Here is a 27,969-nt window from a genome sequence, read left to right on the forward strand (position 1 = left end):
CCCAGGAAGCAGTTGGGAGGCAGCCTGGCGACCAAGGCAGCACCTGACCTTGCAGGAGAGCGGCAGAGGGGCTTTCTTCACAGAGCAGGCAGGGTATTCAGAACAGCTGCCAGCCGGAGTGGGTGTGCCACAGCCACTGTCAGATATGCAAGTCCCCAATGTGCTATTTTGGCGTCACGACTGCAATTGAAAATGACCGCTGGGACAGCAGCTCCCAAGTCTGCAGCAGGAGCAGTACCCTTACCCAGAGGGGAGACACACTTATCTTCAGTTTGCTGTTGTCAGTAAAGTAGGGTCTTAACGGTCAGATAAACTTAATGCAGTAAGAAGAGCAGAATCCAGAGCCCTCACCTATTAAACCAGAAAAATCCTCATGAAAACCTGTGGAGGGTGGCTGATTCTATGTCATAAAGCAGGAGCAATCAGGGTAGGACAGGAACAGCTTGTTGTGATGACAAAGCAAGGATATTGCAAGGAATGTCAGGGACAGTGCTCCAAGGACAAAGGGTGACCAAGCTGAGTCAGTCTGGCCCATCAGAAAAGGAGACGCGCATCTTGGTGAAGTCTGTAAGGCCAGCTCGAAAACAATACTCGAAAGCGAATGGTATACAGTGCACAAAAAGGCAGTTGTAATATAGAGATAAATAAGGCAGGCATGATTATCTGTACTGATTTCAACAAGCTGGAAAGTGTTATTAAAATATGGCTCCTTTTTTCTGTGACTGTCTATGGAGCACAAGTACATACCTGTTTCTATACTGTATATACTACATGTATGCTACAAAAATGAATAGATACCCGGAACTCTGGGCAAGCCAAACACTCCTAGAAAAGCATGGACATGTCCCAAAATAAGGACTGAGGAGTACAGGGAGTGACAAAAATAGCCAGGTGGAAAGAGGGTGCGGCATTGATGGTCACACTCAATGGTCAAGCAGAGAAAGGATCCAAAAACGTGACCTGAGGTGATGATGAATCAGCCAAATGACTGAAAGTGCACTAGGCAGAGTCAATCCCTGATCTCCTTAGGGAGAAACCTCTAGAAAACCCAGCTAATTTCAAGAAAATATTCAAAAGGCATACATAAGCTTTTAATAATATTAACAGATCAGGCCAATGCATCATCATGACAGGACAATGGGTTAGGTAACACTGGCCAAACAAGACATGGAAGTAAATCATTTCTGGGTGACAGGGAGCGGGGGTGGGGACCAGATTAGAAATAAGAACCTACCTGAAAGCCATATACTGAAAAGTGAAAAAAAGGTCTGATTGATTTCACAAGGAAAGTTCAGCCTGATGCCGGTAGCCAGGGTCTGACTCACCAGGGGAGAACCGAAACTGGCGCCTTGTTCTGACCCACAATGAACTGGTCAGAAAACAGATCTGTAACCTGGGCAAGTCTGTAGAGTATTCTATGTTTCTGGTGCCCATAAGATCATGTCAGCTCTGGGTGGGTATAAAAATATTATAGTACTAGGATGAGTCAAAATTAGTGTATAAATAATGAAATGAGTGAAAGCTGCAGAGTGGATCTTTTAGAATAGGTTTAAGAGTGGTGAGTCTGTAGTAACGTCTCTGGGCATTTTACCTGTACTTTCAGGTATCTGAAGTGTTCAACAAATCAGATCTGCTAAATTTAACTCTTCAAAAGAATTCAATTTTATACTTAGTGTTTCAACATTTAACAGTTGTTTAACATACTGAGAAATAAACAACATGCAAGAGTGCTCTTCCCCAGATATAAACAGCCTCCAGAGAGTTAAAAACCAATAGTATTAACTCCTTAGTAAAGCTCTCACTTCTTAAACTGACTCCTTTTCATTGCACAGATTTTAAAACACTCCAAATGGAGCCACAGAAGGAAAATATGCCAAATACACATTTTAGCCCATAGATACCCCGTCACAAATAGTGGTTTTCACTTGGTGTGGAAGCAATGGGTACTTTAGCTTTTCCTTCAATAGTCTTTCTAAATTTTCTAATATTTCCACAATGAGCATATTTTATTTTTTATTTTAAATAAGAAAAATAATAATAAGCATTTCTTTGACAAAAGAGTGAGGCCACCCATCCCCAAGGTCTCTCTACATTAGGCCATGATTGAGGATTTCCTCTGGGGCTACTGTGCTAACACCAAGCAGAACTGACAAAGGGAGCTATGAGCGGTGGGAAAGGAGCCTGGGGTCAGAAGTAAAGTAAAAAGGTGGGGGGCAGGCAGATACAAACAGGAAGCAAGGGCAAGGACCCAGGGGTCCTGATGAGCAGTTAAACCCTGATCCAAAAGATAGAAAACAGAGACAAGTTTGCAGGGCCAAGTTTGCAGGCTGGGGCAGGACGAAGGCAGTGCCTGGGTGCCTGGGGGCCCTTCCTGACTGGCTCCTAATCTATAATCAGAACCTCTGACCTGCCTAATTCCCTATCCGGTAATGACAGCACTCTATACCAGCAATGTTGCTATATCTGCAACCAGACTATAAAGGCTGAAGACAAAATTGTGCATTCCCAGCACCACTTCTAATTACGCAGAGAAGGCAAAACCACTGTACCTACTAAAGGGCTCTGCTGCCCAGCCTCCACATGTGTCTCCCCAACAGAGCAGAATACCAGCCTCATCTGAGTAACTGACTGCATTCTCAACCAACCCAGGAAAAAGTCTTGATAGAAAAAACTTTACATACACTTGAGACTTCTGAGTTCCATATCAAGGAGCAGCCATACATTAAGTTTAAAGCAGAGAAAAGTAAAGGAGATTCTCCCAGGGAATGCTGTTTATTAAGTAAGGACTGTTTTAAAAGATCGTACTGAAGGTCAGGTCTGGTGAATGACAGACTCAATAGGCATCTGCCCCAGGGTAAGTAACAGTACCAGAGACTCCATGACCAGAAACTGAATAACTGAGAAAACACATCCTAGAAAATACCACACCAACACTGGCATACCACTGGCAATAACAGGCAAGAAGTTGCTCTTTTGCTTTTGTTTACCACACTGTTCATGCCATTGTTAACACAACGGCAAACACACTGCAGCGGCAAACTCAGTGCTGCTCTAGGTAGCTTCTGGAGAACCCTGACATCACCAGAAAGGAACTTAGCACGCCACTGCTTTACAAGCTGCTTAACAGTAATGCCCCAGGTGTCCACTTCAGGACATAAATTTAAGCTGATAGCAGATACCCCATGAGCATGCTACAGGTATGGACATTAGCACTATGATGCATGGACATGACAATGACCTTAACTAATGGTGGCTGGCTTGGCAGGTCACAAAAACAGTACTAAGCACAGTGATAAGTGATCATTCTAAGTGCTGACAGATATTTGACAAAAAATGTTGGACAACACATTTGAAAATACTCCTCAAAATCAGCGCTTTTGCACAAAAAGATTTTAGAAAACTTGCTGGCATAATGACTGATACACTGGCCACATACTTGGAGGCAGGCATAGAAGTGTTTTTCCCCCAGTTCTAAATTATTAGAAAAAGAAATCATATAAAAGGCACCTACATTTGGTCGGTATTTCTAGCAACTGTCATCTCCAAAGAAATCTCATAAGTTCTGATCGGGGAAAAGTCAAATTATGTGATATAATCAAAATTCTTCTCTAGTAGGCCAGAATTGCAATGAATTATTATAGAAACCTTTTCCTGTGGAGAGGAAGAGAGCCAGGAAGAAGTTAATATAAACCTCTAGGCAGAATATTCTGCCAGGAAAATGACTTCTAGTGATATAAACACAAGGCAGATGTTGTAAAAGAAATTTAAAACTTAATTAGACATGAAGCCTTCCAGCCATTACCTGCGTACACACAAGACAACAGCCACAAACTGGACTTTTAAAATTATCCTTGCTACCATCTAAAAATCACATTTCAGAGGGAAGGTGGGGGTGGGGAGTGGGAGATTAATCAAAGAACTTAGATGCATATATGCATGGCCTAAGGTACAGGCAATAGTGTGGATAAGGCCTGGGGAGGGATACCGGTGGAGGGGCTCAATGGAGGGAAAAAGAGGGACATCTGTAATACTTTCAACAATAAAGATAAATTAAAAAAATAAAATAAAAATCACATTTCTTCCAGGCCATTAAGATTAAAAGTAATCTGTGAACTAACAGAATTTCAATATTTCCAATAACTTATCAAACAATTGCTTTTAAACAATGAATGTATCCTGCTTTGACTAATTTAAAGCAACTTCTGTCTTCTTTACCCTTAGGATCTACTGAACAAAGAAAACAAAAAATATACTGAATTTCATTAATCTGTGAAAAGAATTAAACCAAACTGATCATTTTAAGAGTATCAGAACCAAAAATATGACCATTAAAGCTGCTGCTCATCTGATATATTTCTGTGTCAACTTCATCATATCTCAAGAATACTGTAGCACTCTCTAGAAGTTTCAACTTAAAATTTCTCCTTATTATATTTATAGGTCTTTCACTCATTTTCTGGTTTTCTATTTTGATTTAGATTTAAAAAATAAAAATAAATATTTTTCAAGTTCGAGGGTTGTTTTTACATGACAATTATTTTAATTTTGTACCAGTAAATTCAAAATAATTCAATCAAATAAAAAGCTCTTGAGTTATTAAAATAATTTAGGATCTCTTTTAAAATTAAAACTGTAGTTTTATTTAAATTTACTTTCTAGACTTTTAGTTGTATTTTTCCCCACCTCAGTGCGTGAATGCAATAGATCATTCTTGGTATGTTTTTCCGGTCATAGACATCTGTTGTTTCTGGATAAAATATCTGGAAAATAAAAGAAACAATGTGTTTATTATATTTTGCTTTTCACAAAATTATTTTAGGTCTCCCCAATGATCGTACTTTGGTTGTCCTTGCTGTTCTGTATTTATTTAAAGGTAGAGGAATCTGTTACTGCTTTATCTTGCTCTAGGGGAGGACTGTGACTGCATCTGGACCCCTTCGTGACAGCGCGCCACCTAGTGGTTCACGAGAGTGTGTATGTGGGGGGGGGGGCGGGTGGAAAGGGGAGGGGGTGCAGTTCCCAGCCTGCCATTCCAAGGAGGCTGTGTCCACTGGTTAGGTAGGTGGCAGTTTCCTCTCACCAGGCTTGAGCCTGTGCGGACTCTGCTTTCTGTAACAGTCACTCCTGTGACTGCCCAGAGGTCCGCTGGCTTGAGAGGGATGTTTTTCTTCAGCATTTTATTACACTGCTAAGAACTTGGCTACCCAGTTCTGTAAACATGCAAGTACACACATACACATGGATATTTTTTTCTGATTAAAGTAATACATTGCACTGAACATAATCTGGAAAATAGGTATGAAGGAAAAATACCTATAATCCCACCTCCAGATTGTCACAATATTTGGGGATATTTTCCTCCAGTCTTTTCCTGTATATGTCTGGTTTTTTTATGTTGTGCATGTGTATGTTTGAAAATAAAATTGTACATATTGTAAACCTGTTTAAATCACTGAACAGAACATGACCCCTTTGTTATTCTATGAGAATATTAATTTTTAAAAATTATTGATTGATTGATTGATTTCAGAGAGAGGAAGGGAGAGGGAGAGAGAGATAGAAACATCAATGATGAGAGAGAGACATTGATCGGCTGCCTCCTGCACGCCCCCTACCGGGGATCGAGCCCGCAACCCAGGCATGTGCCCTGACCGGGAATCCAACCTTGATCTCCTGGATCATAGGTCGATGCTCAACCACTGAGTCACTCCAGCCAGGCAAGAACATTATTTCTAATGGATGCATGGTTCTTTCATATTTTTTAACCATAATTTAACAAGTTCCCATGGTTGAACATTTTTTGCCCCTAATTTCCCCCACTATTATAAGTCACTGCAGTGAACATCCCTGCATTTTCTGAACACCTGATTACCTCTTTTGAATAAACAACTAAATATAAAGCTACTAGATTGAAAGATTGGAACATAAAGGCTTTTAAAACCTATTTACACTATTCTTAAGTTTAAAATTAAAAGCCTAATAAGAAACGTTTCAGAATGGGGCACCAAACTTCCCTGTTCCTATGCACCAAAAAATGAAAAATTAGGCTCGAAGCTTCTAAGATTAAGATAAGCATATTGGTATTACCTGCTTTCAGTAAACATTTTATAGTTTGACATAAAAATTAAATCATGTACCATAAGGTGGTATTTGATACTCAAGTGAAATTTTCTGTTGGACACTGAAAAAAGCTGAGAAAAGAAAAAAGTGAAAGTGTCTTGAGATACAAATGTATACTCAGTGAGCACTTAAAGAAATGTCTGGCCCTGGCCGGTTTTCTCAGTGGTTAGAGGGTCGGGCATGCAGACTGAAGGGTCCCGGGTTCGATTCCAGCCACGGGCATGTACCTCAGTTGCAGACTCAATCCCAGGCCCAGGTCGGGGCACGTGCGGAAGGCAACCAATTGATGTTTCTCTCTCACATCCATGTTTCTATCTCTCCCCGCCCCCCCCCCCCGAAAAGCAATGGAAAAAATATCCTCGGGTGAGGATTTTAAAAAATAAAAAAAACAAAAAAACAGTCTGTAGCTTAGGAAATTTCAAAGGTCTTCCCAAATATCTTTTAAGATATTTGTTGCTAAGGCATCAATAAGAAGAGGACTCCTAATTCAGAAGAATGTGACCAGATTTAAAGTTCTGTTTGTAAGCAGAGGATAACAAATGCTTCTCCCCTTTCTTTAAACAAGAAACTTTTCTGTTTATATTTCTCCTGGAAAACCATTATGAATGTGTCTTTTTTTAGCAAGGAGGTGGGATCCATTTATGGTTCACCAGCACGTTTTATTCAGCACTGTGTCCCCAGCACCTGGCATGACGCTGAGCACAGAGCATCCACTTAATACCGATAAATGAAAATTGAACAGCAAATACATCAGTCAATTCAACAGTGTTGGTTTTTCATCCTGCAATGCAATGAATTGATGACTTCCCAATAAAAAGCAGTGTTAAAACAGAATCTGCTACGTGGATCGCCTGTTTGATTTAAAATCAAGGGAAACCTGGCCCTACATACACACAACTGGAAAGGTTTAAATCAAATCTGTCAAACATAATAAAATTATTCTAACCTAAAGTATGTTGTATCATATTAAAAAAGTCTATTGCAATTTCTTTATTAATCTGTTTACCACCCAATCCCCAGTTGGTGATGGCTAAATCACAATCTGGATTCATGAATTCTGTATTATAACTAGTGTCCAGAAGAGAACAGCATTGAATGTTCTGGGCATTTTAGGAGAAGAAAAAGGGATTAAAAATGGCAAAATAATTCTAGCCGGCTTGCTCAGTGGTTAGAGCATCGGCTCCCGGACTGAAAGTACTGGGTTCGATTCCAGTCAAGGGCAGGTACCTTGGTGGGAGGCTCGATTCCTGGCCCTGGTTGGGGTGCATGCGGGAGGCAACCAATTGATGTGCCTCTCTCACATCGACGTTTGTCTCTCTTTCTCCCTTCCTCTCTCTCTGAAAAGCAAGGGAAAAAATATCCTCCGGTGAGGATTAAAAACAAATTTTTTTTTCAGAATACAATAGATCAGTATTGACTATTTTGAGATGAAATAAGCTGAGCAAAAACAGATATCAGCAAAAAATAATATTAAAAATAGGAAAGCAGAATTTACATTAAGGAATCTTTTGTTTTTGTTGTGGGGTGTTTTTAATTGCAAACCTGATAAATAATAACAACGACAACACAGGTCTTAATTAGTCAGTACCCTACTGTCTTACCTTCAAGCTAAACCACTCCTAATTTGTTTCTTTAAAATAGCTGTACATACTAAGCAATACAAAGGAGTGAACTATTTATACCTGCAAAGACCTGATGGGTCTTGAGGGCATTATACTTAAGAAAAAAGGTAATTGCTACAGGTAACCTACTGTATGATTCCATTTCTATAACACTGTTGAAATGACAAAACTACAGAGATGAAGAACAGATCAGTGGTGGCCTGGGGACAGGCTGGGGGAGGGATGTGACATAAAGGGCCACTCCTCCGCAGTGCCGGTAACGTGATAGTGGTGATGGTCACACAAATCTGTTCATGGAATGAATGGAACCCCCACCTACATACGAATGAACGCATATTAAATAGTGAAGACTGAAGAACGCCTGTCGTCGAGTTAACGTTCATGCGCCAATGTCAACTGGTGACTGCACTACAGTGAGGAGATGTCACCACTGGAGGAGGCTGAATGAAGAGTACTCGTGGAGGTACTATTTTTACAACTTCCTGTGATTCCATAATTATTTCGAAATGAGATGTTTTAAGAAATAGCTCTACAATTTCTATTAAATATAATTACTTCCTCATTTCCTCTACTTGCCTGTCTGTCGCACAGGCTGAAGGATGTCTGCTCTTTGAATTTAACAAGCTCTGGATATTTGCTGAATGAGTTTTATTTAGACAATCTCTTTCACAAGTAATAGCTATAGCCCCGAGCCTTTAACATTTAAAGCGATACAATGATTTGTAGTAATAATTTATAAAAATAAATTTATAGTAGTAATTTATAGGGATATAATATAGAGTGACACAATGAGATTAGGAATCGTAAGTACACATAGCAGCACACGAAAGGGAGATGGCTATTTTAAATCAACTATCTACCTGCTAAAGTGTGTTCTGACCTTGCTTAATTCATAAACACTTCTGCAGGGCTGCTCTTGATCTGTACGCATACTTCATTCAGAGTTCTTGCCATTTATTACTTTGTATAGGCCTTTCCTGAGGCAATAAGGCAATCCACTGCATCAGCACACCCCGTGTACCACAGCATTTTATAATGACCCATTTGTATACTACCCCTTTTGGCTCCCGGTTCAGGTTCCAGTATCTGAAGGCTCACCTTGGGTAGACCAATAGACTCCATGGCTCTTAACCACTGCACGGTGTTATCTGTGTGTCGAAAATGAAGGCCGGACTTCTAATGGAGGAGGGAGGAAACACACAAAAAGTGAGTCATTTGTAATAATTTTTTCATTAGTAGGATGCTCTTCAATTCTATTTCTCCTAGAATAAAGCTATTACAGCCCATGTAAAACAACTAAAGACACAGTAAAGGACACTACACTACTCAGCAACACCCCAAACATCTGTGATAGACCACTCTAGTTTCCATTAGTCACACGTTTGAGGTAACTCTGAAGCAGAATCTCAAAGACCATTTAATGTCTAGCACATGCCTAAGCATATTTTATGAGACACATACATACACGGTGTCAAGATTTTGGCAACGACAGCTGAAAAACCTAGAAACTTCAGGAAAAACAGAGTTTTAGAAGACTAAAACTCTGTGGTTTTTTTGTGGTTTCTGGTTCTGTCAAATCATTGTTTTCTGATTGTTAATGTAATTTTCTGTAGAAAACCTGGAAAATGCAGAAAAATACAGAGATGGAAAAAACCACCCACAACACCGAGCTAATTTTAGTAACTATTCCTTCTGTAATTTAAGCCTAACCTTGGCCTTGTACAATAAGTAAAACCTTCAGTGGAAATGTTTTACAAGACCTTTTCGACCCATATAATAAAAATATTCTCTATCTTCCATTCTTCTTTACAGTCCTATTAGCCAGTCATTTTTTCTGCATATTCTATAAATATAGCATACTTGCCTCTATCTCATGAAGTTGTATCATGTAATGAACCATTGAGAGCTTAAAATGGTCTTGTATTTTTAATTAGTTAAACAAATAGCACGTTATCTATTTGAAAACAAAAAAGTAATTACATTCAGAACATCTGGTTCTTTCCATCTTTTTCGACCTACAATCTAATAGTTTATTTAATGAAAAGTATATTTGTTGCTGTTAGAAATTAAGAAATATAAGCAAATTAACATTTGACAAATGTTTATGCCTTTTTAATAGTGGTCACTACTTACTGAGATTGAACTGTGTGTATCAAACACTGTATGTAAATTATCCCTACTTTTCAAAACAGCCTGTAAGGTGATTACATTCCCATATTTCAGAGATGAAGAAACGTAAGTCAGAAAGATGCAGTCATTTGCCCAAAGCCACAAAGCTGTGAAGTGGCTGACCTAGGATTCCAGAAGAGGTCTCTCCAGATCTGAAAACCTTCCCTGTGCTAACCCCCAGAGAACACAGGTCCTGACTGTGGTTGGACTATCCTTCAGAGGGAAGAAATTAGCTAGTTACTATGAAATATCTAGAGGGAAGGGGAGAAGTAGGGGGAGAGGAAAGGAAAACGAGAGGAAGAGAGCGAGAGCAGCCAGTTACCAGCCAGGCGGCAGTGTCTGAGGGTCTGTAACTCAGTATAAACAACTTTGGCAGAACACAAACAATTCTCAGACACGGTCACTCTGTGATCATAAAGGAGCAACTTGGAAACAATCCACAATCACATCAAGACAGGGAAAAGGCCCTTTGGCACCACAAAATAACAACCCCCCTGTCCCCCTCCGCCTTCCAACTAAGATGAACATCTTGCTTCTAGACTCATGTCACGTCCTAGATAAAAATTACCAAGACACCAAATTGATCCCACTTCCTGGCAACACCCAAAGATAATGGGACAGGTCCTTGCTTCCCTTATTAGCATCACCCAGCACAAGCCCAGACCCACACTAAGCCCCTCGTTTCTCCTCCTCATGACTCCCTGGGTGTGCATTTTTTCTTGTTACAATGAGTGAAATAAAACTAGTTTTGTTTGACCCAGGTGGGGTTTCTGGAAGGTCTTTGGCTGGTGGGCTTAAATAATTTCAAACCATGAACAAAAGGACTCCATCCATTTAATGGTCCTATTAGCCAGGTGACCTCAGGAAAGTTATAAATTTCTGAACCTTGGTTCCTCAGCCCTAAAATGAAAGTAGGATTGCTTCTCTGCATTGGAGAGATTAAATGAGAATATTCATAAGTTCCTTCGTTGCAAAGCGCACTTAAGAATGCAATAAATGTTCGATATTATAATTATTATGCTGCAACATTGGGCTGGAAACTCTCATTCACCTTTAAAGTCAGGAAAAGATTTAGTCCTTCAAGGAAGATGCACCGAAAGAGGGGTGGTTATCTTGGTCCTATTCCTATAGTAAATAAAATGATAGGGTTCAAATCCTTCACCCATTTTATCTTATTTAAAACAGTTTTTCCATTGCAGTTGACATTCAATACTATATTCTTTTCAGGACAGTGGTTAGACTCTTTCCTTCCTCCATCTGAAACACCCGAGGTGCTGGCTTCAGGGCCTCTGATCCACACAGCTGCATATTTAAGGAGTAAGCTTCAGTGAACCAACTGCATTAAACATCTTTAATCTGCTAGATTTACTTTAATTAGAGAACAAAAATGGTCTCGTAGGCAAGCTCAAGATGATTTCAGTCCATTATAACCCTGTTTAGCTTGTGCATGTTTTTCACCAATCCTAAATATTAATACTAGACTTGGTGGCATGTCTGTGGTCATACTTGGCCAAGGGTTGTTACTGTCTGTCCACCTAATTTTTTTCAGGTACTGAACTTTCTAGAAAGTACCTGCTGATATTCCACTGCTGAGCTATTACATATTACAACATCAGCAAGCAAGGTTTTTAAAAACAACAACAGGTTTTATTACATCTGAAGTCATAAATATTCATTACATAATTAGGAGATTTCATTCAGGGATTATGCCCTCTGCTGAAAGGGCAAGGTTATTCTTGCTAAAACTGAGTAGATAAGGAATTATGTAAGTCTTCTTTGGATAGTAACGTCTTACATAGTAGACTCAAAGCATTTTAGAACTATGAGGGGCCAAGTATTTAAGGCACATTCAAGTTGATCTACCTTGTTAAGCTCAGGGCCAAGACAAGCTTGCAAGATTCCTGACTCCAAGCCCAAATATTCTGTTCAGTTAACTGCTCACAGCCTCAGAACCACCACCTCAAGCACCCATAGTGCGCTTCCCTCTATCAGGCACTGCGCCAAGTGCTTTGCATGGATGATCACATTTGTTCCTCACAGTATCTACACAAAGGGTGATACTATTATGATTATTTTCACTCTACAGGTGAGAAAACTGAGGCTCACAGAGGCAAACCTAGTGGTGAGGCCCAACTCAATTCTTTGCATTTCACAGCTCATACTACTAACCACTGTGTATGATTTCCCTGTCTACGGCTCACCAAAACAGTCACCAATCACTTATTATAAGTCTGCAATGCTGTGCAGTGTCAGAACACCACCTTTTTCTGTCTTTGAGCCTTGGCAGGCTGAGTCCTCTCCAAGGACTGCATTCCTCCTCCGTGTCTTTCCCTCGCCCATCCTAACCTGTTTAAACATTCTCATTTTCAAGCCTTCACCACAGAAGCCTGCTGGCTTCTCCACCAGCCCACCCCCTTTACAACTCAATGCTCTCTCTCTGGTTGTCTCCCACTGTTCACCCAGCTGTCTTCTCTTCACTGCCCTCCACCCACTTCCAATCCCTTTCCAGGATTCACCCTTTGTTTTCCCTCTTGAATCCACTTACTTCTTGGCTATGCAGGCCACTGTCACCTGGACTGAATAATCCCTTTACTACACTCTGCCTCCACCCTCACCCTCCCTCCAATTTATTCTGAACCACACAGAGTAGCAGACAGATCTTTCTAAAGCACACAGGGCACCTCGATGCCTCTGCTTAACATTTCAAAGGCTCCCTCCCACACCCCACGTCGTAGGATGACATCATAGGACCTCCACGTGTGACTTCCTGATGTGTCTCTGCTTCCCCCCTGGTCCATTTCTCGTCAGGATCCCCACTGCAGCCTCTCAGCCACTCAGTGTGGCCAAGCTCTATCCTTCCTTGAGGAGCTTTCACAAAAGGACCTCCTCTCTCTGGACTGTCCTCCTCACTCCCTACCCCGAACTCTACCCATGATGATTTTCTTCATTCTTCCAACTGAGTCAATGTCTCCTCAGAGAAGCACATTTTCTGTCCGTTGCTATCTGTCAATTTCTTCCTTCATTTACTTACCACAGTTCACACTGTACATTCACTCATAGTCTGTCTCTCCATCTGTAAGCACCATGAAACCATGTCCGCCTGGCACACAGTAGGTATTGAAACGTATTGTATGAAAGGATGAGTTCTACCCTGTATTTCTATCATAGCACAACTTTATATTCTTTCCTTATAGCTTTATTAAAATGTCTTATGTTCATATTACACTACCATTAGAGCAGTGGTTCTCAGACCTTACTAGTACGCAAGAACCACCTGGGGTGATTATTAAGCGTGTATTTCCTGGGCCTCTGCTCAAGAGGTTCTGCCTGACTCAAAGCCTGGGTTGGGGACAGGATCCATGTTTTTATACACACCCATCGGGTGGCTCTGCAGGAGTTGTAAGCATCACACTTAAAGGAAGGGTGTCAAACTCCAAGCACCTTGGGTAGGCATCAAACAAAGCATAGAAGACAAGAAAGAAATGGAGCCCTTTGGTTACCTGAAACTACTGCCATCCCTTTCTTCACCCAACAACTGTTTCCCTAGCAACTACCATGGCCAGGCCCTGCACCATTCACCAAGGACATGGCAGAGAAGATACACATAGATTTTGCCTTCGTGACAAGACAATCGTTACTGTATACCATGGTGTATCCAAGAGGGACAGTGTCAGGCGCCCCTGAGAACTTGGCGTGGTCACATAACTCAGACCTGGAGTGGGGGGTGGAGGTGGCCGGGGAAAGAATACTCATCACTGGAAGGTTGAACCCTAAGACCTAGGACATCTTTCTAACCTTAAATTAAAAGGAGCCAACAGTGCATATAAGCTGGCAAAGAGGATGGGGCAGCATGAAAGCTCTCATCAGCTTTCCTCAAAGGTTAACGGTGTCCCAAATGAAGACTTTAGAGCTCGGGACGGAGCTCCTGCTTGGGGACACACTTTCTAACAGGCGAGTCATATTTTATGGCTGCAGCTCAGGCAGATCCTGCAGTGAGAGCCCGTGTTCACTGAACTCATGGTTTCCAGATGGCACATCAAGGGCTGAGCCCGGGTTACTGAGTGTTCCCTTGGGTTTCAACATCTTTGCCAGTGTCATGATTTAGTGTTCCTGGGAAAGGCCCACATGAAGGACTTTCGTCCTGAAGAACACAAGAACAGGAAGTTAATTAAGTCTCCTGCTCACTAATATCTGTCTCCTTTCATTTTTATAAAAGAAATGAAATGGCCTTAAAATAAAATTTTATGATTGCATGGCAAGTCATGAAACACTCCCATTCAGGGACATTAAGCACTTCCAGGAATTTAATAAAAGGAAAAAGAGAAACCTCTTTTCTCCAGTGATTTAACAGAGGAGCAGTTTCCACTCGTCCTGTGTTTTCTCCCACATCACAGCTGGCATCAACCCCCCTCCTTCTGCTGCTTCCTTTCTTTCCGCCCCTCTCCTAGCATCTCTCTTCTCCACACCCCAGCTTTCCAGGGTTTGATGGGGTGGGAGAAGGCAAAACACAGGACTTCCCTCTCTCACCATGTTCAACTTAGGGATGGCTCACCTGCCTAGGCTCCACAGGTGTTTTATTTTGTAAGAAAAGATTGGAACTATTTCCCATCTCCATCCCAAAGACAAGTAGCTATTTATTCAAATAGTAGGATCTCTAAGGCCAGCAGGAAACAGGGCCTGTTTAAGTTGCCAGGAGGGTACCCACAACGGAACAGGAAAGAGACACCTATATTCAAGGTATGTGATGTTGCAGGAGGAGGAAGAATTAGCCTCCACTGAAGGTCTGTCTTTCTTCCCTGGTTCTCACCATCCACAACATCAAAGCAAAATATCCACAGTCCCCTTTCAGGGTGGGCTGGAGCCCAGCCCACCTACAACTTAACTCTGTCGTCAAATCTACGTGGCTGTTGGTACTAATAGGCCTGGATCTTGGTAATAGCCATTGTAGAAGCAACGAAAAAAATGCTCTAAAATGTGGACAAATGTTAATTTACTTTATGAGGTGGGTATATAAATAATCTTTTCTGTGCTTTTCTGAACTTTAAAAAATGTTTCAAAATTAAAAAAACTTTAATTTTGGCTGGCGAAGTCATTGCCTGGGGTGAGACACACGACTTAAACTTATTTTAACAAATGCAAACATTTACTCATAACATTATTCAAGGCAGAAACTTTTGCTCAGTTACTCTGTAGACTGGACCATGAAAACAGACTTGTCCAAAAAGATCTATCAATTCATCTTGTCTACTGTTAGCCCACATGTTATTCAAACATTTGCTCTGAATTCAATATACATATTTTTAAAATAAAGTTTGTCTCAATAACTGAAGGGTACTGTGAATCATGCAATAAATGGGAACTCATTCCATTTTCAACTGTATTTAAGGTCCCTGCAACTGTAAGAGAAATAACTTTTAAGGATACTTGAAAATCTGCAGATAAAATCTACTGATAGAACTTATAAGAAAATAAAGAATCAAGTTTCAAAGAAGGTTTAGAAACTCAGATCCAAAGTGGACAAGGGATCACGTATTCCAGGAGCAACGTCACACATTTTAAAATTCCCTCTTGAAGACACATCTAATGAAGGGGTCTTTCAGGTCAGCACTTACTTTTTGCTCCCTCACTTAGAACAAAAAAATTCCAGCATAAAAATGTAGACAGAACAGTGTAATGAATTCCTATGCGCCCATCATCTAGCCTCAACAGTTAGGAATTCATGGTCAGTCCCGAGTCATCTACCCAAGCTCCTCTCAATTATTTTGAAACAAATCCTAGATCTATTACTCATCTGTAAATACGTAGACATATGCTCTAAAATATCACAAATTTTTTATTGATACAAGATTGGTGTTCGTCTCGGTTTTGTATTCTCTCCCACACTCTAATTAGCTGTGAAATAATTCTTAAAACTAGTTGCATACAGAATGGTTAGTCTTATTTTGTTTCGAACACCAAATGGAAAGGAATTCCTACCTGAATATTCAACATTACTACTCAGTTGATCACATTGGACCTAACTCTTGGGGCCACAAGTTCAAGTCCCAGCTGGGTACTTTACTCCTTGATGAGAGTAAGCGTGGCAATAAAACTGTGTGGTGGTGAAAAAAGGAGGGTCGAGTGCCCCCACTTTCACATTCCCTGGCGCTAATAAAAATGACCTCCATGAAGGAGTGATGGGGGAGCCCCCCGAATCAGAGGTCTCTCTGCCTCAGTCCAGAAATAGAAACGCTTTGCTTTTAAAACTGCTGCTGCCTTAGGAATGATTATTAACAGGCTTCAAAGACCAAGGACGTCCTGCCTCCCTCAAAATTCTTGCAGAAACACTAAAAGAAGGGAAAGGAAATGAAATACTGGACTTTCACTTTTAGCTGGAAGCCAAAACCAATTAGAGTTCAGTTACCTTATAACGTGTTTGTTCCACATCGTAGATCTTTTTGTCCGAAACCATTTTCGGGGCAAAGAACTTGGCTAATTTTGCAAGGTAAACTCCGTTCCGGAGCCCTTCTTCCAGTTCAGTGGTGGGTGGCAATTCTTCAACTAAGCAGACTTCCATCCACCTAAAGAGATTAAAACAAACAAACAACAAACAAATGTTACAGTGGCTCCAGCTGGGTGACTTTCTAGAGTGAAATGATGCCGCGTTTCATTGTGTGATGGGGACAGTAGCTAAGGGAGCAGGATCGGGAACATCGTAGGTGTCACAGATGGAAACAGAGGACTTTCTGGTGGGACAATGATGAAGGATTCAGAACCCAAGACGAGCAAGGGGTCCGAGCCCAGAGGCCCTGAGCTCACCACTATGCCCGGCTTGTCAACTTCACCTTTACCTGAGTCTGCCAATTCTCACGTGTACCAAAGGGAAAAAGGCCAAACCATTCTATATGAATAATTCCAGTTTATGAACCCTCAGCAGAGGAGATTCTTGTCGGGGTTATGCCTTTGGGAGAGCACAACCCAAGGTGCTGTAAAACCCGCAATTGCCTCAGTTCAGAAACGAGTATCAGGAAAGGTAGGAAAGCATGGAAAGGAACATCAAAATTCAGAAAGCAGACATGGGCTTCTTTAAATAATACACAGTTCTTTTCCCAGTACCAGGAACTTACTACAACATGCTTACCTTTTCAAAAAGGTACAGCACTTACTGGTTATGAAAAAATATTTCAGAACAAGATCAGATTAAATCTTAGGACACTGTGCCAGTATCGTAGAAAAGAGAGCTCCAAGGTCATTACTGGCTCAAGGACACACACACAGTGGGAGGGAAGCCAGGCCAGTTCCCATGTCACCTGGTGCGCGGAGAATCTGCCCGAGCTATGAGGACAATGCCATTACTCTCCATGCTCAGGGAACTATTCCTACTATAAGATCCAAGAGGCAGGTGGGCAGGCTTTCAGTGGGGGAGGCCCCACTTCCCTGCAACTGATCCACAAACAAATCATAAACTGTTGGTGTGAGCACCACACCTATGTAGGCAGGCCCCCAGAGGATCATTAACACAACGGCGGCTGATCCTATCAACATTTGGCGGACACTGGAGCACTGTTCTGCAATATTAACAACTGATCCAGATCCAAGCAGTGGACGCTGTAAAATGTCTGAACTGCTTGTAGCTCTGGACAGCATCTTTCAAAAACTCAAAGAGCTCCTAATAAGCAAGGAGTATTTACTAACCACTTATTAGGCTCTGTAAAACATGGAATGTATGAGAAAAATATAAACATAAACCCTGCCTTCAAAGAGCATGAGACAACAATGCAACTGCAGGGGAAAATCCAAGAGTCACATACAAGAGGCTATTATGCCCAGTGCTGTGTGCTGCTGCGTAAGGAGAAAGAGTTGGGGAACATACTGGGGGGCGGGGGGTATCGCTGGAGCAATAGGGAAAACATGGAAAAGGTGTGGGACCTGGATTCCGTCTAGAAAAATGAGTATTTGGAAAGGCAGGAGGAACACCAGAGCAAGGGAGCAGGACAGACAAAAGGCATAAAGGAAATACGGCCGACTCATGGAGAAAACCCAGAGAAGACCTGGGGCCACTGGGGTTCAAGGGGAGAAAGGAAATGAAGCTGAGCGTATACAGGGAAGTCAGGCTCTGGATGACCAAGCACAAAAACAGAAGTGTGGATATTTTCTGCTACAGGAAGCAGAGCTGCAGCTTCAAAACAGGCATGACATGCTGACAGTGGTAATTAGGGAAAATTAATCCTGTATGTTGGATGTCCCAGAGACAAAGGGCTCTGTCAGGCCTTCCCCACTGTGAGAAACCAAGGGGCGAGATTAGACAGGAAGAAAGGCGAAGGGCGGGAACCAGGAAACCTTTCAAGGAAACAGTAACAGGGCCTGGTGACAGCTTAGAAAAGGGGGTAGAAGGAAAGAGAAATATTACCAGCCAGGGAAAGGGGCCTGGTGAAGGGAGCTCTCTGCACCAGGGTCTCTGTCGACTGTAAGGACCCAAGCACATTCCCTAACCTCTCGGGGCCTCAGTTTTCCCCTCCACTAAAGGGGGGAGGATGACACCCCAGCTCTGACATTCTAGTGGGACCATGAGGCTGGAAGGACAGGAACAGGTAAAAGGAGATGATGAACTTGGCTTTCGCATATATACACACACAAGGTAAACAAGGGATGTTTGGTTTATCTGAGCCTGTTTCAAATAAACTGAAGTAAGAGTACCATAGACTTAATAAATTTAAAAACAATTAATAAATCAATACTGTTGTGTTTTTAATAAAAATCTGGCCAAGTTAAAAGCCATGGCACTAGAACAAGTTTCTAATCTAACTCAACTACAAATTACAGCATTAATTATGCTATTTTGCATTAAAACACAATCTGTTTTCAATTATCTTAAAAATTTCAGGAAATTGCTTTTCACACAGCAATATATAATTGCTTTATAACAATCCTGTAATGCGGGTACATGTGAGAGGTGGGGGAGAGGGAAACGGACAACTGGTAGCAGCAGTGGGGGGAGATAAGTTATCAATTGGGAGCCAGGGCTGGAAGCTAAGATACCAAAGACTCTGGAGTATGATGTTTTAGACTTGGACTTGTTAAAAAAAGACAATCGCATTTATTTTGTCTATATTACAATATATGTGCAGTAGGCTTAAAACACTACATCAAAAACTTAGGTTAGCTACAGCCTATTTAAAATACAGCCATTGCTAAGCTTATGACACATGAACTGCTCACAGGCAAAAGCCATCTCTTCCTCTTCTTTCCCCTTGTTCCTGACAACATGTTTATATATAAAGGGTACACAATAAATTGTTATTAAATGAAAGATTCTGCCTGCTTAAGAAAAATGTTCCAAGTATCACAGTTAAAATCTTTTAGGACATGGCCAAAGACTTATAAATGTCGCATTTTTGCACAGACGGAGATATCTTTTCACTGCCTTGAACGTCAAAACATGATGCTATTATGATCTATGATAAATAGTATTTATTAAGCACTATTTTGTGCTAGAACCTGGATTTAATATTTTATGGGGATTATCACTTAATCCTCCAGACCATCCCATAAGGAGGAGGTGTTATTAGGATCACCATTTGCAGATCATCTGAGGCTCAGAAAAGCCCAAGGCCACACACCTAGTAACTGAAAAACATCAAAAAACTGCCAGGGGCTTCTGCTCCTCCTATTTCAACTTTTAACTTCTCAAAACTCATGAAACAGAAGAGTGAGTCCTCCAGTCCAGCCCTACAGCCCCAAGTAAAATAAAAGTGATAACACAACACTCCAGGCTACTTCCACAGTAGCTGTCATTCTTCCAGCACAAGGTCAGAGGTGTAGTACAGTCACTGTCAGAGTTGAGTACATTTCCTTGGGTTTCTTTTTTTTAGAACTTCCTCCTTGTCACTTCTTTGTCATCTACCCCACAAGAGTAAATGGCCTGGCTGCCTCTGTGGATGCTATTGCAAGCAGTAGTTAGATATGGGAAGCTTAGGCTCTACCTAAATAAAGTCACCTGCCCAAGAACTGTAAACTGAGACAGGATTGCAGAGTCTTCTCAATAAGGTTACATGAGAGAGAATTAAACTCCTACTGTCAACCTCAACCTCAGTAGCTTATCTGTTACACAAACTAGCATTATCTGGTCAAACCAATAAAAACTCCAAGTGTGATTTTTATGGTCTGTAGGGGTCAAACTTCCTACAGCTACCACAGTGTAGAGACATCTGGCCTGATGTTCAGGAAGTCTGGCTCTGTGATCGCCAGCTGGATGTACTTGGACGGGTCACTTGAAACCCTGGGCACTCAGTTTCAGTCCAGGTCTAAAATTATAATGAAATTCAATATGACACTGTAATTATTTAACAAGATTTTGTTTATTAACAATTTTATTGAAAAATAATCCACACACCATACACTCACCCATTTAACATGTGCAATGCAATTCGCAGGGCTGTGAGACCATCCCTGTTACCAATTTTAGAATGTTTTCATCACTTGAAAAAGAAATCCGTTACTCATTAGCAGTCACTCCCCATTTACCCACAGATTCCCAATCCACTAAATCTACTTTCTTTCTATGAATTGCCTATTCTGGATATTTCATATAAATGGAATTATACAATATGTGGCCTTTTGTGACTAGCTTCTTTTACTTAACATAATGTTTTCAAGGTTCATCTATGGTATAGGATGCTTTAGCACTGCATTCCTTTTTATTGCTGAGTCACATTCCACTATATGGGTATATCTCATTTTATTTACTCATTTATCAGTTTATCAATATCAGTGGTTTTCCCCACTTTTTGGCTACTATGAATAATATTGCTTAAACATTAATACAGAAGTTTTTGCAAGGACATATGTTCTCATTTCTCTTGGGTATACACCTAGAAATAGAATGCTTAATCGTTTTAGGAACTTTCAGACAGTTTCCCAAAGCAGCTGCAATCTTTTATATTCCCACCAGTAGTGTATGAGGATTCTAATTCCCCCACCTCCTTGCCACCAATTGGCGGTCGTTTTAATTATAGCCATCCTAGATGCTCTGATTTTCACTTCCCTGACGGTTAATGATACTGAGTATCTTTTTATGTGCTTATGGCCCTTTTGCGTATCTTCTACAGAGTAATGTCTATTCAGATCCATTGCTCATGTTTCAGTTGGGTTGTATTTTTAAAATTGAGTTATAAGAGGTCTTTATATATTCAATATACAAGCCCTTTATCAGATATATGATTTGAAAATATCTCTGCATTATATGTGTTGGCTTATCACTCTCTCTTTTTTTTTTTTTTTAAATATATCTTTATTGATTTCAGAGAGAGGAAAGGAGAGGGAGAGAGAGGGATAGAAACATCAACGACGAGAGAGTCAGTGATCAGCTGCAGCCCGCAACCCGGGCATGTGCCCTGACCGGGAATCGAACCCTGATCGCCTGGATCCTAGGTCGACGCTCAACCGCTGAGCCACGCCCGGCTGGGCGGCTTATCACTCTCTTAATGGTGTCTTTTGAGGCACAAAAAAGTTTTAATTTGACAAAGTTCCACTTATCTGTTCTTTTGTTATTTATACTTTTGGTGTCATATTAAGAAACCATTGTATAACTAAAGGTCACAAATATTTGCCTATGTTTTCTTCTAAGAGCTTTAGTGTTAACTCTTATATTTAAGTCTTTGATCTGTTTCGAGTTATTTTTGTACATGGTGAGAGGTCAGGGTCAAAATTCATTCTTTTGCCTGTGGATATCCAGTTGTCCCAGCACAGCACCATTTGTTAAAAAGACTCTATCCCACTGAAGTGTCTTGGCACCCTTGCTGAAAATCAATGGACTGCAAACGTGAAAAGGTATTTCTAGACTCTCAATTCCATTCCAATGATCTACATGTCTATGACTTACGTATGATAATACATAAAGTATGAGTACATAAAATCAAGCTAGAAAGACCTCACATGTCATCAAAAGCCTATCTTCAGATTTGACCTAAAAATCCACAGAAATGAAAACCAGAATTGGCTGTGTGTCCCCCTGCTAACCTTGCATTTACTGATGCTTCCTCCCTGCTCCTTCTACTGATCACTCCTACCGAACCATGACACTAATATGTGGATGTCTCACCCAAAACAAAAGTCAAAGCCACTTCTCATAAGCATCCTAAAGGTTGCTGTAGAACACCTTCCTTTCTAGGTACAGGGGCTACTTTCCTAATAGTATTGCTGGTTTTCTCTTCTCTCTGTGGGAAAAATTCGGATCACTTACCAGGCACAAAGAAACAAAATGGAAGTAAAAGGAGTTTCCTTTTTATCAGTTGAGCAGTCTGTCTTCAACCCACCCTCACCCCCTTTTTGAGTTGAGGTGGTTTCCATAAATAGCTCTATGTGTAAAAGATCTGATCCCAGTGAGACTGGGAGGAAGAGGGGGGAAGATGCTGGGAGAAGCGTGAAGGGGAGAAAAAGGTGAAATTTTTCCAATTTTAGCTTTAGGCCAAAAAGAAAAATAATTAACGTCATTTTGTCTTGCAAGAGATAGAAAAACCAAACTCATGAAAATGCTGAGACAAACGATCCATTCTATTCTGCTACTTTGTGCCTTGCAGAGCATATGAAAGTTGTTTCGCAAATATGGAGGCATTTGCTATCTGAGTTGTTATTCAGGAAATCACCAACTATAAATCTTGGTCTCTATCATACAGCGCCGTATGGAGTCAATGTCCCGAAAGCAGAACTGTTGGCCAAAACCCAGACACTTTTTTCTGCACAAAACCCTGTTTTAATGCAGTGCCCTGGTCCATGAACTTCCAAGTGCTACAAGTTTATTTTTCTCCCTAATGTTTTGAAAATCAGCATATGAAGTATTTTACAAAAGAACAGAAGACCAAATATTTTTATATATATGGTGTAATTGGCCACCTTTTGTGCCAATAGACAGTAAAACGTCAGAAGGACTAGATTAAGGTCTCAGGGTAAAACTTCTTCATTCCCTAGAGGCTGCTGCAAAACTGTCACCAGGACTCCATCAGCTTTATTACTAGCTCAGGGGGACTGGGATGCAGAACACACACTGCCCAGCTGCGGGGGCATCCTCGGGTCGCCGTCCTTCTCTTAGACAAAACGTATTTGGTTCAGTAGAAGAAAATGACGTGAAATATTAAAATATTTAAAACACAGACACATAATACCACGGAAAGCATCAATTTATGACTCCTGGACCTAACAGGAGTGGAGCAGCTGTCTGAGGACTTGTCATTCTCCTCCTTAGGAGGGGACGATACAGCAGCGATACAGCGTGTGCTGAGTGTGGCAAGCATTTCCCAAACTGTGTTCAGAGTGCTGGCCCAGTGAGATGCTAATGGGGTCCTGGGGAAGGGCGGGGGGAAGGAGGCCAAGTCAGTTTAGAAAACGCTGCCTTCTGTAACCTCTCTGTAGGATTCATAAGTTGCACTTCAGGGAATTCCTGAAGTAGGAAGCCAAGTTCAATTTCTTTTAACCCAATGTTTCCCCAGTTTTTTGCCCACAGGACTCCGTTCCCCCAGAACACCTCGTTGGTAACATTTCCTATAATCAAATGGCAGGCAACTGATAGAAGCAGTACAATTTGGTGGCTGAAACCACAGCATCTGGGGTTACACTTTCTGGGTTCAAATTGTAGTTCCAGCACAATACCAGTGATTCCCTGCAAAGTAAGGATATTTAAAGTATATACCCTTGGAGGGCTGCTGGAAGGAGTAAATGAGAACCTGTGTAAAATGTTTAGCACTGTGCCCGGCACTGAGTAAGAACCCAGCAAACACAAACCACGATTATTGGCATGCCCCGGGTTTGAACCTGGCCCAGTCCCTCACCAGGTGTGCAACCGTGACAGACTGACCAATTAATCCAAGGAACATTTTTGAGCATCTAGTACTTTCCGGACACTGTTCCTAGTGGAGCATCAGGCAAAGCCCCTCAGTTTACTGAGCAGCAAGTCTCAGATTCTCATTGATGTTAAGGTGCCACTGGTTCAAAGCGGTTTTGATGATTAAGTGAACCGGCACCGACGCAGAACCCAGCAGAGAGCTGGCATCCCGATGTCACTCATGTTCTCTTCTCTTTAAACGAACAGGTTTTTCAAAGACTCTTTTTGGGCGAGTAACTTCTTAAAGAAGGACATGGAATGCATTAATGTTCCCCTCCTTCCTCTTCGTTCCCTTAGCCACGGGAAAGGAAAAAAGCTGAGTGGCCTAAGGCACTAACATATAAGAGAGCCTGCAAACTCTGTAGCCCAATTTGTAATAGGTCTGATTAATTTTTGAAACATTTGAAATAAATTTTGAAAAAAACTGAAAATTATTTCACAGAATACAATGTTGCTCAAATACATGCTCTATTCATAATTCCTCCTAACTCCAGAAACCTGATCAGATATTTATGGTAGTTCTAATTAGGTTTGGCCCAATTTATCATCTACCTAGGATATATTATACTATCACCACATGCCTGGAGAGACAACTGGCTTGACATATACAAATATACACACACAAAAAAGACGTTTTCAGGTGCTAAAATTTCTAGATAGGCAGACACTGCAAAAAGCAATGAGCTTATAGAATTTAAAAAATTTTTAAACCCCAAACATGTACTTGCTTTTAAGGTTACTGTCACATTAAGCAAAAGGCTGGTCTTAAGCCTCAGCATTTGGTTGGGAGGGAAGAGAAAGGGAGAGCCAACACCTAATGTTTCCATATGGCCTCTTGCTGACCTTAGGTGACTTGGTTCAAGTGTTAAATTCTTAATAGCACTTTAGTAATACTTAAAATGTTTTTTCTGAAATAATACTCATGTACTGGAAAAATTAAGTGTATACAGGATAGTCAACACCTAAGTGATGATTAAAGAAACACGTGCACTTGAAGAGAAATGCTTACAAAGGAAAACAGTGTCTTGGAGCCGTAGGGTGAGGATGAGAGGAGCCACATGCCACACCTCCCTGGAGTCTCTAATGTTTTCTGACCTCTACTGGCGTATTATATGTGTGCCTGTAGGTTCTCAACTACACAGCATTCCCAATATATTTGAACAGTTACTAACTGTGGGTACGAACGTTCTGGAAAAACAACCTGATGATATAATAGTAATTACTGTACACCTATTACGTTTAGGGCATGGTACCTTAAAAGGCTCCATTTACTCTTCCCATAACCCAACGAGTTAGCATCTTCCTTTAGAAAAATAAGGAGCCAGATATCTTGTCCAAGCTCATATATAAGTGAAAAAAACATAACCGAAACCCAAATATCACTCTTAACTCTGCACACTAACCACCACACTCTACTGCTTTTTGAAAGAACACATCAGGAAACTTAAAATACAAGCCAGGTAGTTTACTTTGTGAGTATAGCTTAATAAACACAGCTATGACCCAAGATTTTTGTGTAACATAAAACCTGGAAACCACCTAAGTGTCTAAAAAATCATGTTTATCCATTGGTTGGAATGTCATATAGTTACTTGAGTTATTTTCATAGAATATTGAAGAAAATGGAAAAAATACTTGTGGTAAATGAAAAGAACAGGATGGGATACAAAACTATACAAGAAGATACGTTTATTTCTAAAATTACACGTATTTAAATTAATGTACACAGGCTGAAAAACAGGTAACAAAAGGTCAACAGTGGTTTTTCCTGTGCAGTCATATCATGGGTGAAATTCTTCATCTTGGCCTGTATCTTAATTTTTTATCATAAGCACATACTACTTTCAGTAATAGAAGAGAATGAAATATAGTGGCTCTTTCCAACAAATAGAAAGCAAGCGCTTGTTTGCTAGTTACACTTAACACCTGAGCCCAAAGGGAGCCTGGTGGTGGAGGGGGGGAAAATGACGATTTGTGATTTAATCTAGTTTGTGGTGACAGACAGAAGCAGGAGAAGACAAAAAGGCAACACTGTAAACTTTTTTTTTTTAAAGCATATTGGTTGAGGATTCCCCCTTAAGGAAAACATTAAGTACATATACCTTTTCATGTACCTCTAACCATGTCAACAGCCTGGCTTTAGGCTTAGAAAGTAAAGGGGGAGGAATGCCACTAATGGATACTCAAGTGAAACAAATGAAGAGCGAAACCTGGATCATCTTTGCTGCACAGGGTAAATGCAACAGCAGACGAAGAAACTGTCACACAAAAAGGAATCAGAACTTGAAGATTTGGACAATTCTCAACCTATCAATATTGCAAAAAAATGAGAAAGGGAAAGGACATTAAAAGTGCAGCTGGACAATCAGTGCATAAAGAATGTGACTCACTGACTTATCTCCCATCTCAGCAAAAGCCAGGAACAGAGATGGGGTTATATCAGCAGAAACGATACTGGTTTAGACTAAAGGGAAGGGACAGGGAGAAAATAAAGGAGTGCCTTTCATTTCTGGGATTCTCTGGCTTGGGACAATATAACTATCTGGTTATCTATCAAGATAAGGGAAGAATGACACTGAAGGTGATTCAGAGCTTAACAGGGCTGCCATTCCCACCCCAGGCCCGGATTTTGTCCCCTCCTTGGTTCCATTGGGCCAGTGCGTCTGGAAGACGGGACTGCCACCTGGTAGGCCCAAAGGGCAGAGATCTTAGGGATTACTCTCCAATCTTAAAATCAAACGAAATTTGTCCTGCTAGATTTTTGGACTTACTTAGATCTATGTCTCCTTTCTTCTCTCCAGTTTCTCCCTCTTAGAGTGAGACTGTTTCCCGATGCCTGTCCCACCAGTGTATTTTGAAACTTGCCTGGTTTCACAGGCTCACAGCTGGAGAGGAATTTTTGCTTCAGGATGAGTAATATCCCAAGGCTCACCCTCATTCGATAGAGATAAGATTTAGATGAGATTTGGGATTCAGAGTTGACACTAGAATGGGTTAAGATTTTGGGGCTTCTGGGATGTAGATGAATACATTTTGTATATGAGAAGAACATGAATTTTGGTGGTCCAAGGTTGGAATGTTATGGGCAGAACTGTGGCCCCTCCAAATTCATATGTTGAAGTCCTAACTCCACCCAGTACCTTAGAATGTGACTGTATTTGTAGAAGGGCCTTAAAGAGGTGATTAAATTAAAATGAGGCCATTTGGGTGGACCTAATCCAATGACTGGTATACTGGGAATTAGGACAGACAGAGAGAGACACCAGGGCTGTACACAGAGGGAAAACCACTGAGGACACAGGGAGAAGGCAGCCATCTGGTTAGTCAAGGAGAGAGGCCTCAGAAGAAACTAACCCCAAGGACACCCTTATCTTGGACTTCCAGCCTCAAGAACCATGAGAAAATAAATTGTTATTGCTTAAGTCCCCCATTCTGTGGTATTTTGCTATGGCAGCCCAAGGAAGTAATGCACTAGCTAAACCCCTTCACCAATTTAATTTCTCTTCACTGCATTTCTCACCACCTGGCAGATTACATCACATTTATTTGTTTGACTGATGCACCTACTTTGAATGTAAACTCTGTAAGAGCGAGAGCCTTGCCTGTCTTCAGAGGCGCACAGCACAACAGCTAAAGGCACAAACCCTAGAGCAGACATCTGAGGTTCAACCCAAGCTCTGCCGCTTACCAGCTGGGAGCCTTCGGGCACTGATTTAACTTCTCGGTCTCAGTTTCCTAATCTGTAAATTTGGGATGGATGATAATAGTACTGCTTCAGAGGGTTGTTGACAGTCCAAGGAAGAAAGTCACGAGAACAGTGCCTGGCACATAGTAAGCACCTTTACTGACAACTATCGTTGCCTTACAGTTACAGGCTTAACTGGTATCCAGCAGGGGTTAATACAGATATTTATGTATGTTCAAGAGCTGGGTTTCCACTATGACGGGGCTCCCGCAAAACTCACAATGCCCACGACAAACCACTGTAGCTCACATCTGCTCAGCACACTGCCCAGCACTTAGCAGGTGCCCGGCACTTACATGAACAACATATCCTCACACTAACCTGATGAGATGGGTATTATTCCCCTTTCACAGAGAAGGAAAGAGGCTCAGAGAGTTAAGCTGCTCAAGGCTGCACGGCTAGTAAGATGAGACTTCAATGCAGGTTGTCACAGCACACAGGTCCTCCACACGCCACTC

At 41.2% G+C, this 27,969-nt stretch overlaps 1 protein-coding gene across 4 annotated transcripts in view; it reads right to left on the minus strand.

Annotated features, from left to right (window-relative positions):
• The window catches only part of IQGAP2 (IQ motif containing GTPase activating protein 2), a 248,957-nt gene that overhangs the window by 111,610 nt on the left and 109,378 nt on the right, over nucleotides 1-27,969 (minus strand). For all 4 annotated transcript variants that reach the window (XM_081132687.1, XM_081132688.1, XM_081132686.1 and 1 more), the window contains 3 exons: nucleotides 16,315-16,471; nucleotides 8,841-8,918; nucleotides 4,684-4,760 (listed from right to left, as the gene is read on the minus strand). In XM_081132687.1, coding sequence (XP_080988813.1) covers nucleotides 4,684-4,760; nucleotides 8,841-8,918; nucleotides 16,315-16,471 — 312 coding nt within the window. The remainder of the gene's footprint in view (nucleotides 1-4,683; nucleotides 4,761-8,840; nucleotides 8,919-16,314; nucleotides 16,472-27,969) is intronic.

The sequence above is a fragment of the Miniopterus schreibersii genome (assembly GCF_964146895.1).
Source record: "Miniopterus schreibersii genome assembly, chromosome: 3".
Classification (NCBI taxonomy): Eukaryota; Metazoa; Chordata; class Mammalia; order Chiroptera; family Miniopteridae; genus Miniopterus; species Miniopterus schreibersii.